The sequence below is a fragment of the Triturus cristatus genome, chromosome 4_2, assembly GCF_964204655.1.
Source record: "Triturus cristatus chromosome 4_2, aTriCri1.1, whole genome shotgun sequence".
Lineage (NCBI taxonomy): Eukaryota > Metazoa > Chordata > Amphibia > Caudata > Salamandridae > Triturus > Triturus cristatus.
Genome location: NC_140586.1, coordinates 369,266,502 through 369,280,445, shown reverse-complemented (window position 1 = coordinate 369,280,445; position 13,944 = coordinate 369,266,502). Strand labels below are relative to the sequence as shown.

At 41.8% G+C, this 13,944-nt stretch overlaps 1 protein-coding gene across 1 annotated transcript in view; it reads left to right on the top strand.

The window, feature by feature from the left end:
- Positions 1–13,944, top strand: part of LOC146833907 (coagulation factor XIII B chain-like) — a 1,069,530-nt gene that overhangs the window by 406,092 nt on the left and 649,494 nt on the right. Inside the window, exon 7 of the mRNA XM_085601818.1 lies at positions 6,774–6,953. Coding sequence (XP_085457944.1) covers positions 6,774–6,953 — 180 coding nt within the window. The remainder of the gene's footprint in view (positions 1–6,773; positions 6,954–13,944) is intronic.

The window sequence follows — 13,944 nt, the reverse complement described above, 5'->3', positions numbered from 1 at the left end:
CTTGTGGAAAAAGAGAGGAGAAGTGCCGATGACAGAAACTGTATGCCTCAGAGACAAATGGCTTGGGATTAGGATGTTTTGCTCTTTCTTGCCACACCTCCGGCTTTGCCCACTGACTCAATCCTCGGGTTATTCCCGCCGTCTGATTCTCCGCTCACAGTTCCCCAACTTTTTTCCCCACTTCGACCACTGCACCAAAGGCGATTAATATTGTATTAACTGTATTTAATATTTTCTTACGCACCGGTGATCACTAACAACGGGGGGGGGTGTACTGTAGAGACCTGGGTGCCCATGCTTGAACTCACTTGTACTTTTGTCACATGTTCTTCAAACTGTGCAAATTGAGTTTGCACCGTCAAAAAACTTTCATCTGTTAGGATACAGACTCCATTTTTGCCAGCACCTATGAGGAACTGTTCCGTAGTCCTTCACCCAGTTCTTTCTGACCCTCTACCCCTATTTTTCTTCCTACCCTTCTCTATCTTTTCTACTTCTCTCACTTGTGTTCCAGGCATAAGCACCTTACCTCAAAATCTCTCTTCTACTCCTTCCCTCCTTCCTTGGTAAGTAAAAGACATTACCATTCACAATGCCAATAACTAACTCAAACAAATGCGAGACTTGTTGTATTTCCAATGCTTGTTGTGTAAGGTTATTAAAACCAATCCCCCTATCATATTTGAGGCACGCTTTGTATGGAGTCTGGTATCTCATGGTTCTGCCAAGCAACACCATAATCCAGTAACTGAAGAATGCAGAGATTCTCTGCATTAAATCATTGCCTTTAATTATCAACCTACCACAGTATGTATCCTGAAGTCACATGGTAAAACTGGATCAATAAAGCCCCGGGACACAAGCAAAATGAAATACAACATATGCACAAGCATTAGAAATGAGCTGAGTCAGGTGAAGGTGAAACAATGCCAGGCAAGATCACAATATCAGCATGTACAAGTAGATAGGGTCTGCGACTCCACAAATTATGTAAAGAGATACATCAGGGAGACTTCAGGTAACCAGCAATGGTCCATTCAGCAATTAGGTGATCTCTTAGTGCAGCTCAGTCTCTGTTCTGCCCTCCAGCTGATATTTTTGCTCTCCCTGTTGTTTGTTCTTTTATACTTTTTTGATTGCCATTCTTGTTGATGGCCATCTGGTAAATCCTCTTTCCTCTCCCAAACAGATTTAAGGTTCAAGAGTTTGACTCCCTCGTCTCTGGTGGGTACTGAGTGCTGTTTATAATTTATCAAGAAATATAAATGTTACAGGTATCCCCACCTATATGGGATCTGTTTTGATCATTGATAGTCAGTTTCTACCTTAAGGGATTTCCACTTCACTAGAGTCAGTGTCTATACATCTTGAAATAGGACGATTGAGGCAAACTTATATTTTATCATTTTTTCTTTAGATGCTGAACATAGGATCGCCATCTTGAGTTATATGAATTAACCTGGATTAGTATTCCTGGTGTCAGGTTATTTTTAATTTGGTGGTTAGTATAATTCCAATGGGTGCTGTCCACATGAACAATTCAATTATCTTGGAGCTGCAGGAGAGTATAGAACAGTTCCTGAATAAACTCCTCAAACTTTGAATTCTGGATCGTATTTAGGACATCCTTGATTACCAGGTTATTTTGTGACCTGTTCTCTCTATAGTTGATCCTATCAAGGAGATCTTAACTCTACCTCTCAGTGTGGACCATGCTTTTGGACCTGGAACTTTGATTCGTCCATCTCATGGATGCCTTCTACCATTGCAAGATCCAATTTTTTCAAACTTATTTCAACTGTCTACAGCATGTTACACAGCACTGATAAGGATTTATTTAAATGCTACATCAAACAGCCCTTGAATGCCTGTATCAAGAGGGCATGACGCCTTTTGTGGATGGGGACTCCATATCATCCATGTCAGTGGGTTCAGAGAATGTTTTTGTAAGAAATTGGGTTACTGGTTGAGGGAGTGAAAACCCTTCTCTAGCAGCAACCACAATGTTTCTGACGGTGAAGTCACAAAAAAAACCTAAATTAACCTGTGCTCAACCCTCGAGTAGCTTGGCACAGAGTAGTCAGGCTTAACTCAGAGGCAATATGTAAAGTGTTTGTGTAACACTTCAAACAGTAAAACATACACCACAAAGGAGCCTACCACATAGTTAAAACAATTGAGTATTTTTTTATAAATAAAGCAAAACCAAAACAACAAAGATCACATTAGTAGAACCGAAGATATTCAAGTTGATAGATTTCAGTGGAAAAATTCCCAAAAGGTGTAAAGCGCATGTCGGACCGAGACAAAGTCACAAGTTCAGGCCGACCGCAATGGAGCGCAGACCAGCTATAGGGACCCAGTTTGGAGCGCTGAACAAAGTTCCTTAAATCCTGGGTTGCAGAGAGTTGTGAGGATCCACTTCGAGGATGTATTGCGCAGCTGAAGCGATGTATTGTTTCTGAGATGCTGCCAGACTGCAGTGCGAGGTCCTACATTGTTGGCAGGGAAGCTGTTGACCATGACTTGTGATGTGACATTAGGAGTCGAGGATGCACTGCACAGTCAGGGTGATGCGCAGCGAAGCTGCAATGTGGAGTCCAGCATGATTGTTGAGGTTGTCGTCACCGAGGGATGCAAGGACCTGTGCTGTGGATGCGGTTCCGATGCGCCAACGGGCTGCAATGTGATGCAAGTCTTTGCACTGGTTCCAATCCATGCAGTACCGACAAAGTGTCAGTTCTGCTCGGGGTTGCGCCACGCAGCAGAGGAAATGTGTTGGTTCTGCTGCATCCACAGAGGCTGGCAGAGTACCTTAGACCCCTCCCAAGGGCCCAGGACCGGGTTAGCACCACTTGGCAGGGAAGACACACAGATGCCAGAGTCTAGGGGTTGGGTCAAGGTTTTTGGAACCTTCTCTCCCTGAGGCTCAAGTCAGGAGGTTAGTCAACTAGCCCTTGGAGTCACTCTGAGCTTCTGGTTCAAGAGATGCAGGCCCAGTCCTTATCACTCAGGCAAAAGAGCCGTATGCAGCAGATTGGCACACTAAGGCAATTGTCCAGTAGGGAAGCAGTCTGGCAGAGCGGCAGTCCATCAGCAGCTCAACAGTCCTTCTTCCTGGCAGAGTATTCACAGATCTGGAAGAGTACTGAAGTTATGGTGTCTTAGCTACAGTATTTATACCCAGTTGTGCCTTATGAAATGGGGGAGAAGCTGCTAGAGGTTTCTCTTTGAGGTCCCCAGGTATCCTGCCCTCCGTGTCCTGGTTTCAGACTAACCACAGGGGTTATGCAGCCCTTTCCATCAATTATTCTTTTTGCCCTTTGCGCAGAGGCAGGACACAGGCTATTCTAGTGTTAGTGGGGCTGTGCCCAGCTCCTCTCTCCCACGCTGCAGATGATGGCCCATCCAGACACACTTAGCTCCCTATTGTGTGCGGCTGTCTAAGAGGAATACACAAAGCTCAGCTGTCAGTGTTTCCCAGTCATGTGGCTCAGGTACAGGCTACAGGCACTAAATGACTAATGCAGGAAAATGGCAGGTTTCTAAAAGCGAGATAATAAAATTTGTAATAAAAAATCTGACTTCACCATAAGTTAGGATTTTTCACTGCAATTCCAAGGACACCAAGCATTAACTAATTACCTGCTCCCATTTGGAAATTACAGCTTAATAAATGTGATACGATAACTCCAATGTTAGTCTATGGGAGAGGTAGGCCTTGCTGTAGTAAAAAACAAATATAAGAGTTTTTCAATTGTTGGACATGTGAAACTTAAAAGTACATGTCCAACGTTATGAGCAACCTTATGGGGTCACAGCCCCGACTTTTATACACCCTTTTCCTTTGTCTTTAGTGCAGTGCTTGGGCAAACCAGTTGCAACTGGTTTAGGGGAGCTTTGGAGCACTTTGTTGTGCTCAGTTCCTCTCTCCTTTGTCAGATGGGGGTTCAGTGATTAGACGGACAACAGGGGGCGGAGCCAGCATTGTACTAGGGAAGCACCATCCTATTCAGAGTCAGGGGATCTCTCCTCCCACCACTCTCAGCTCAGGTGTCCCATTCAGCCTAGCACTGACTCATCCCGCCCCTCCTGAGCCACCCACGCCCCTCAGCTCCTGTCACTCACAAGCCAGAAATGCAATTCACATCAGGCAGGCAGACACACAGCTCACAAAAATGCCAACTTCTAAAAGTGGCATTTCCTCACCAGTCACCATAAATCTGCGCACACCATTGCGCAGCATTTATTCTCACGAGTTCTCACATTCTAAACTCGCCCCTACACTCCTCTCATACCAGGAATTACCAGGGACACACACATCCCCCATGCATTACTATGGGAGGGCAAGCCCATCTCACCACACATACACAGAGAGCGCATGCACTTTACACTGGACCACAGCTGACAACACAGGCACTCTTGCACCATGGTGCTAGGGTGCCTGCATTTGAGCTAGGCTGTCAAATCGGTGCCAGTATAGGGGGAAAGGACAGGAATACACTGTATTGCTTAAATACTGTGCATTCCTGCCCTTTCACTTTGGCATGGGGCAGTGCAGCAAGAGACTTCCTGTGCTGCCCTACACCGAATCCTCTTAAATGAGGGCCCAAGTAATTAGCACTGCAAGACTGTGACCCACATGAATTTGCATGTCCACTCATGCTCACCTGTCTTGAGGAACCACCTCAGGCATTGCCAATACGATGGTCAGCAGGTGTCGGCCATGGATCATGCATGAAAGCCCTGTGCAGAGTTCTGCATTTATTTTTGTGAGGATATCTTTGATCGGGAAGGGGGGCCAGATCTTCTTTCGATATCTGTCAGCAAAGCTTAAAACTGGGCTCACTACCATCATCTACTATCCATCAGGGTGCCATCCATTGCAGATGGCTCTTCAAGGGTCCAGTCACGCCATCAATAAATGTTCTAAAGCTTATCTAATTCCATGGACAGGTGTGGAGGCCTTCTTCCTCTCTGATTCATGGCAGCAGCCATCTTGGTTTTTCCAACGCAGTGGTAGGAGGCACTCAGAACCAACTGCACTCTTATACCTCCAGCATCGGAGTCACTGACATCTCAACACCAAAAGAGGGTGTGCTGTCTGTTCTATGCAGCCACGGTTCGTTCACGTAAGAGCTGTGGGATAGTAGGGTAGGTGGACGCGATTTCGCCAGACAACGACAAGGGAAAATTAAATAAACAATTAATTTTCCAATGTTATCATCTGACAAAATCCCCCCCCATCTGGCCCCACCGCTCTTACCTGCATGGGCCAAGGCTGATGCAGTGACCAACCAGCTGAGATGACTCAACACTTCAGGCCACATGTTTGCTCTAGGGACGCTACCTGGTGCCAGAGCTTCTTCATGGTCCTAGCCATAGCAACACCCATTGTTCAAGATTTTCATACAGGACAAACATATGCACCTTCAGATTTTAGGCCATGTGCTAAAATGATATTTCAAATTAGTCTTCTCCATTTTATTATTTTCTTTAGTATTTAAGAAGTGTGTTTAAACTCCTTTTGCTTAGTATATAGGCTTCTGTTATTGTCAATTCTCATGTGCTTTGGAGAACTGAATAGAGGTCCCAGACAATCAAATACAAATTCTCAATACTTCTCTAGCCATTTTTGAGGCACCCGTACACAAAAGATCATTGCCAAAGTTTTAGAAATCTGGTAAAGTGAGTGTATACCCCTCATTGGCAACCTGCTTTTGGTTAAAACATTTGACTGATTTTAACGTTAACATTTAGAACCTGATTACGAGCAGGTTGATGCAGTATTCCCGGGTGAGATACTGTTCTGCTCATTACAACTGCATTTTTACCATCACCAATCCTTGACAGCAACTTAACAGAATTTAAAAAATGAGAATTACTAGGGTACAGTTCCAGTTCCTAGACTTGGAATATTAAAGTATGTTCAGTTTTCATATGGAGTTTTTCCGTCCTGCATTTTGAAATGAATATGTACAGGTGGTGGTGGCATGTTTTTAGGAAGTCGCACAAAACCATTTCAGTCTCTTGATTGGCTTCCATGAAAGTTCTTGTAGCCCCTGATGAAAGGTATTAGCACGTTTCGACCACTGACCCTTCTGGGTCTCATGGAAGTAAAAATGTACCCTAATGTTTCTCCTTTTTTGTCCTGTTTTGTTCCTCTCGCCGACTAGTGATGGTGCAAAAGCACAATGCCCTTTATGTTATTTTTTGTGACTTTTTTGTAATTGTCAAACATGTATTGTCATCATGTGTATGATCTCAATTTCAGGATTATGCTATTACATTTATTAGTGACTTGCTTAAATAATGTCATGAAAAACTTTGTGATGATCAGTGATTGTCTTTCTCATTATATTTCGATATTAATAACCGTACTGAGAATCACACAATGTCATTTTCGCAGTTTTCTGTATGGATTGTGGTAGTGGATTGAGGGCTCTTAGAGTAAGTTTTTATTAGTCGTACCAGGGGCATAGCTACCACTGGTGCAACAGGTCCAGTGGCACCAGGGCCAGAACCCTGAAGGGCCTGTCGAACCCTGAACATTTCTGTATTTTAATGTCCCAGCTGCAGCCAAAGGGCTATTTTCCTTGCTTGCACCAGAACCCAGGACATCATTGCTATGCTAGAGTCTGACTTAAGACACATTGGTGAGATACTGCTTATGTTTTCGCATAAGAAAAACTGGCAATAATAATTATGATGTGGTTTTTAACACACTAGCAATGACATTTCGAACCTTTTTGACCATACATTCTCTTTTATAGGTAGAGAGATGGAATGTCTAGAACCTCCTAAACTGCCAAATACAGAAGAACAAACTATGCAATCTAAATATGAGCATGGTGAAACTGTTGTGTACAGTTGCAAGACAAACTACATACTTTATGGCTCAAATACCATATCATGTGAGAATGGAAGTTGGAAATCTCCTCCTCAATGTATTGGTCAGTATACAAAGATGTTAAGATTACTTTACTTTTTTTAAAATACATTTTTACTTAAGACAGTCATGCAAATGTAAGTTGTTTTTAAGTTCGAAAGACAAAAGTGGTGAGATATATTGAAACTGTTACCCATTTAAAGAGACTTAGGCTTAATCTATGACAATTACTCATTATTAACAGTTCAGACTAGAAAGCCTTTTATTTAGTACTTCAAGTTCAAAAGAAATAGACCCAGATTTACTATTATTTAGCTCAAGGCAGCGCAGCACCAAAGTTGCTGCGCTGCCTTGCCTCAAAAGGGGAAAAGAAAAAATGAGCCATATCTGCTAACATATGGTAAATTTTTCTCTCCACCTGTCTTGGCACACTTTTGGTTCCAAGCACCAGCACTCACCCCAGTGCAAGGGTGTGGGTGTTCTGTAAAGCATGGGTTTTGTTCTGAAAGGAGACAGTTCCAGTACAAAAACTGTGCCTTAAGGATTTCCCACTTTGTATGTGTGCTATACAGTGCACCACACATGAGAATTTGGAAAAACTTGGATAAATGGAAACATTTCTCAATATGTTTCCCTCAATGAGGCATGTGGTTTTGCCACAAGTCCAGTCTATCAATGTTGGTAGATAAGGATTTTCCTAAAACCCATGGTTGGTTGCCTCGGAATTCCCATGTACTACCCATGGAACACACCCTTGAAGCAAATTAAAAGGGAAAATATTCATTGAAATACATATGGATACACATTAGAGAATGAAAAAATAAAATTCTTGATCAATAAAAAGTAAGGGGGCGAGGGAGAAGGACTGAAATATAAATGATAACCACACTGCATAATGTTCGATTGCAAGTATCAAGAAAAATGTATAAACATGTAATCAACCAATTACAATAGAATACGAAAATAATTTGCAATTAGAATGGGAATTAGGGGGGTTTAAGTACTTCTTGAATTCCAGGGGAAAGTATAGGGAATCGTTTGGCAGAGTTCTCTAAAAGGTGAGTAATTGGTGACCACAATTTTCGTGATGAATTCTATGGAGAACAACAGCCATTGTAAAAGCCTATGATAAACAACAAAAAATGGTTTACGTTGTATTGGCTGAAAGGGAGGATTTTCTAATCTTGATCCAAATCTGTTCCCATGTAGAGACAGGTATGGTAACTTGAAGGCCATCTTCCCAAGCAAATTTGATTGGGGATTTATGATGATCAATAATATTATTTTGGGAGAGGGAATATAAAGAAGAGGCCTTTGGATTCGTAAACAGAAGATTGGTAAAATTGATGGAAGACGATGAATTAAGAGTGAAATATGAGATTTTGAAGGAGCAAAAATCTATGATGAGAAGCAGATGATAAACCAAACAGCGTGGAAGCCTCTGATAAAGAATTAAAAGAATAATGTTTAAACAATTGTTTGACCCAAAGTAACCCTTTAGTTCTCCAAGAGGGCCGATAAATAGGCCTATTCTTTAGTTGTATCAAATGATTATGTCAGATTAGAGAATCCCAAAAAGTTTTCAAGTTTATAGGGTGAAAATTCTGCAGTAAAACCATCGGGCCCAGGGGCTTTATCTTTTTGAAGGGAAAGCATAGCAAGATGTAACTCTGAAAGCGATAGTTCTTTTTCCAAATAAGAAAAATCAATATGAGAAAAATCCGATTTTTGATTAGAGGAAAGATAATACAGAATGTCTTGATCTGAAGATAAACATTCAGGTGTATATAAATTGACATAAAAGTGGCGAAATTGATCCAAAATGTCTGGGTCAAGAGTGTGTGTATGATCAAAATCATCTGTAATAGCTCCAATAAATAGCTTGTTTTGTTTATTTTTAAGATAATTTGCTAGCAACTTGCCAGATTGATTTTGGCCTCCATAATATTTGGCACTAGACATAAGAAGATAAGATGAGGCCAGCTCAGTGGACACTTTATTAAAAGATAATTTTGCTGCAATAAGGTGTTGTGAAGACTGTTGTGTCTAAGAAGTTTTGTAAATATGTTCAAGACTTTTGATGTTCTAAAGTAATGTTTTGGAAAGGGCCTGTGAAGCTTTCCTTTTCTTGGAGACAAAATTTATGATAAAATCTCGGGCCCGAAGTCTTAAAAGCATCCCAATTGGTACAAAAGGGAATAGTATCAGAAAGATTAAAATGAAAAAAGGAAATGAATGAAGATGCAAAATCACTGCCAGCAGGAGACAGTCATTGAATCTCCATCGTTTAAGAATGTTGCATATATGTAAAAGATTAAGCTGGACTGCTTCTGGGGCGTGATCGGAGATTAGAATAGAGCAATCTCTGCACTATGTAAAGATTGAGCACGATGGCGAGAGAGAAAAATAAGATTTATCCTAGACTGGGTATGATGGGCTAGGAAAAATAAGGGTATTCCCTCAAGGAAGGGTTGCATAATGACCAGGCATCCGTCAGGTGGTGCTGACAAATAGCATGCACAGAAGTTTTTTGTGTTTATTTGGGGATATAGTGAGCTGAAGAGTGCCTATCTATAATGAGATCGACACAATGGTTACAGTTCCCAGCTAGTATTTAACTGTCATCTGAATGCTGCAATAGTTTCTGGGCAACAGTAGACCAAGACTGGCAATCAGGAGCAGTAGAACCATACACATTAAAAAAAATATTACAAACTTTGTTGATAGTTAGTACAAGCAACAACCGTCTACCCTCTGAGTCCGACTCTTGTGAAAGCATTTGAACCTTTAGCAAGTTATGGCACACGATAAGAACAGCATTTTTTTACCAGTGCCCGGTAAGAAAAACACATCTCCCACCCAACCCCTGCGCATTTTCATACAGTCCTGTTCTTTAAGGTGTGTACACAATGTGCGCATTGAGGGTGGACAAATGCGATACAACTTGCTGACATTTAAGAGCGGAAATTAACCCCTCTAACATTGAAAGAAACTACTGTCAAGAACATTGAAAAGAAGCAGTGCTATAAGTACAATCGGACATATCCTTAAAAAAGTGAAAAGTCGACACATAACTAATGGTAAAAAAGAAATGCAGTAAATGCAAAAAAAGGAAGCTATCCAACCACAGACAAAATACAGAAAATGAAAAAAATGAAAAGAAGAACAAGTGTATTAAATGGAATAGAGGAAAGAAGGAGAAATGGTCGAAGTATAAGAAGAGGAAGGAATGAAGAAAGAAGAATATGTATTAAAAATAAACATACCTACATAAACCATTGATGAAGGCGGGGGAGGGGCACGGGAAGGGACGGAGAGGCAAGACCCCAGAGGAAGGGGAGGCACGTGAAGAGCAGTAATGCAAATGACGGGAGTCAGGAACACGAAACAAGATGAAAAACTCCTGTAGGAAAGAAAAGGTTATAATTAGTAGGATACAGCAAATAATAACCAGGAACGTCTCAAATGCTGCAGCAAAATTCAAAACCATACATGAACAATGAAAACACATCTGTCTAATACAACTGCATATATCATACAAGATAGCAATGCTGCGTCGCAGCTAGTGCATCGTTTCTCCCTCGTGTAGCTCCGACCCCAGAAGCAATCTCGGATGCCGGAGGAGAAGGGTGAAGGACGGAGCCCGGAGATGGCGCACCGGTGGGGGAAAAAGTCGATGACGAGTAAAACAAACCTGTAGAGGTGCAGAAACGGGTAGAAAAAACAGCAGTTATAACTGGAAGCTAATTAACGTTTTCCTTCAACTTTATGCACCCGAGGCCCGCGGAGGTGGGGAAACCGGCAGTAAAAGCAGACTATACTCGCTGCTGCCAGAAAACGATAATGGTGCAGTGACAGGCTGGTGCAGGGCTTAGACAGTGGACGGGGGCTTGGTGGCTGCGTTTTCAGTGAAGTAAGGTGAGCTGTGGTGGCAAAAATATAGACCGAGTGGCACTCATTGCTTAAAGGACTAAACAGTTGCAGCAGTGCCCGAACTCAGTGTGTCGAACGCAGGGGAAATATATAAACAAAAGACACAATGTTTTGTATGTAAAAAAAAAAAGAGTGGGAAAAGGAAAGAGCAAAAGGCAGGAAAGCAGACCCAGGAGGAGTGTGAATGAGAGGATGGCCGACAAAGGCCAGCAGCAAGGGGGGCTCAGAAGCATGCACATGATTAAACAAAGGGACCTAAGCACAAGCCCTTTACCAGGCATCCAAACCAGCAACCAGCCGATTGCTATACAGATAAAGACACGTGGTAAACCAGGTACGGAGAAGACAGCAGGCAGCCCTCATATACTGTGGAACACACAACAAAGAATGGATTTGAAAGTGCAGCATCTGATTGCCCAGGAAAAAGCACAGTCTTCGGGGGCGCAGGTTGCCATATCTGAGAATAGGCCTAGCGATCTTCATCGGATAATGCCAGAATCTATTCAAGCACAAGGGGAGGGCCCCACCGAATCAAGATCAGAAGAAGGGATAGTCAGCTTGGAAACGGCGGCCTCCTCACAGAAAACGTCTATGGTAGAATCCTTACCCACCCTCACCTGCTGCAAACAGTTTCCGCTGTTTTATAAGTCTCACTTCACAACAACAGCTTCAATTTTATCCAGTCATCCCTCGGCCTCACTGTTAATGCAAGCTATTCCACCACAGACTCCTGCATCTTTGCTTCCCTGCACTCTACAAGTGGATGATACAGAAGGCCCCACAGCTCACCTCCCATCATGAAAGACCATTTCAATAAGCAACAGCGCGTCCCTCCAAAGTTTGGAGGCTGAAAAAGAAACAGATCACACAATTCAAATTTTTTTTAAGTGATTCTTTCAGAGATCAAAGAACTTTGGGTTTCACAGGTGATGGAGATTGCCTCACTGCATGCTAGGCTTTCCCAAATGGAAGACTCTTTGCAGAAAATCCCATAATGGCTGAATTAGGTTGAAAAGCGCATATCTTACCTTGAAGATAGAATAATAACTTATGATCAGGAATTTCCCCAACTCAAACACAACACAGAGGCCCTTGAATCTAAATTGCAGGACATGGAAAATGTCAACAGAAGATCCAACTTTCGCCTGGTAGGTGTACCTGAGGCTGTTGAAGGGTCCCAGGTGCGAGAGTGGGCTAACACCCTACTGAAGAAATGAATTCCTGAACTAGAGGGGGACCTAACCATTAGTAGAGCCCATAGAGTACCTTTCCAACGCTCTCCTAATGCAAAATTTCCCCGCACCATTTTATTAATTAACTGTTGCCAATTTTTGCATAAAGGAGAATACCTTTTCCAAAGCCATTGAGAAAAGAACATTGTCTACACAAGAAGCACGGCATTTCAGAATCTATTCAGACATGTCAGCTCTGGCGGCAAAGAGGCTCTGGGAATTCATGAGGATGATTGACTCAAGGGAGCACAGGCAACTATTGTCTAACAATCGAAATTGAAATTCTGTCAAAGGAAACATTTTACATATTAGATATTGTTGTCAAAGCACAGGACATTTTTCAACAGATCTCAAACCTATGCTAGGAACTAAAAGAGCTAACCATAATCAGTGTACTGTAGGTTTGAGGTATAAGGAATTGCAGGGCCTCTTAAGATAACGATGTTCCAGTAGCACCTGAATAAGCAGGGCGGGGCTGCCAGGGATACGGAGGTAGCACATCCTCCAGTAGTAGAAACGCACAAGGAGAGGGGTGCAGCTACATGGCACCCAGCATTCCCAAGGAGAGATTGGAGGAGAAGTGGGTTACTCTTCCATACACACAGGGAGGGGAACACATTACGGGTGAGGGGGCAAACAGGGAGTGAAGGTGAAGCATGGGGGAGAAAAGGAGATAGTTCTTTTAGATCCAGTGGCATCCACAAGATGACAGGGAAAGAAATGTATGAAAATCAAGATAGAGCCTTAGGTAGTACTGTAATTTTTCTTCGCACTATAGGCTCTATTAGTAGTTTATGGTCATTTTACTTGGACTTTAAATGCACGGACACTTTACTTTGGCTAAATCTTTCAGTATTGTAATGTATGCCAGTCATTGTTTAGGCGATTGGCAATGTCAGGAAATAACACTTCATCTCCGAAACATCATAAGAATCTTTTCATCAGATCCTGTCTCGTACTCAGAAGCGCAAAGATGCTCCATGGAGTGCAACCAGCGCTATACAAAACCGAATTACATTACATTTGGAAGGCCCCAAGAGATCCGATAGAGCTCCTTGAAGATCAAGGGGTAGTATGTTTTCAAGAAACTACAGGCCCATTTACTACAACCGAGCACTTTTTAACCTTTTGATTTTTATCAACAAGAAAAAAAAAAATACAAATACAGAAAAATTGGTACATACAGTTTGATTTAGAAAAGAAGAAAAACAAAAGCATAAACCTGATAATACAGAGAGAAAAAAGGAGAGGTTATAAGAAAAAGAGAACCTCCAAATCTATTCAGCTAGCAAGTATAAAGAGCTTCTATTACTATTTACATACTTTAACATAAATACTTCAGAGTAAAGGTCGCCATATCTTGTTAAATTTACACAATGCACGTACACCTCTTATTTTAGCTAATGCTAATTCCATATCATATGTTTCTTTAACTAGTCCCCACCATTCCAATACTGATGGGGATGTAGGTAAAATCCATGCACGAGCAATTGTCAACCTAGTACTAACCAGTAGTATAGATATTAAGTCTGCTTGCCTACCATCAGTGCTCTGAGCTCCAATTAGTACCTCTGTAATTGAAAATACTAATTCCTTCCCTAATTTTTCAGAAATTAATTCAGTTACCTTCTGCCAGTAATTTTTTAGTAGAGGGCATAAAAAGAACATGTGCTTTAAGTCAGCTGCATATAATTTACACTTTGGGCATTTTGTGCGTTCACTAGAAGAACCTTGAGATAGCCACCTTGATATCCTTTGTGGTGTATAATATAATTGACAAATTGTTCTAAATTGTTGTAGCCTCAAATTTGAAGAATGTACCGAGTTATTAATTCTAGAAAATGCTCGCGATATAGCATTAGCTGTAACTGAAATCCCTAATTTACGTCC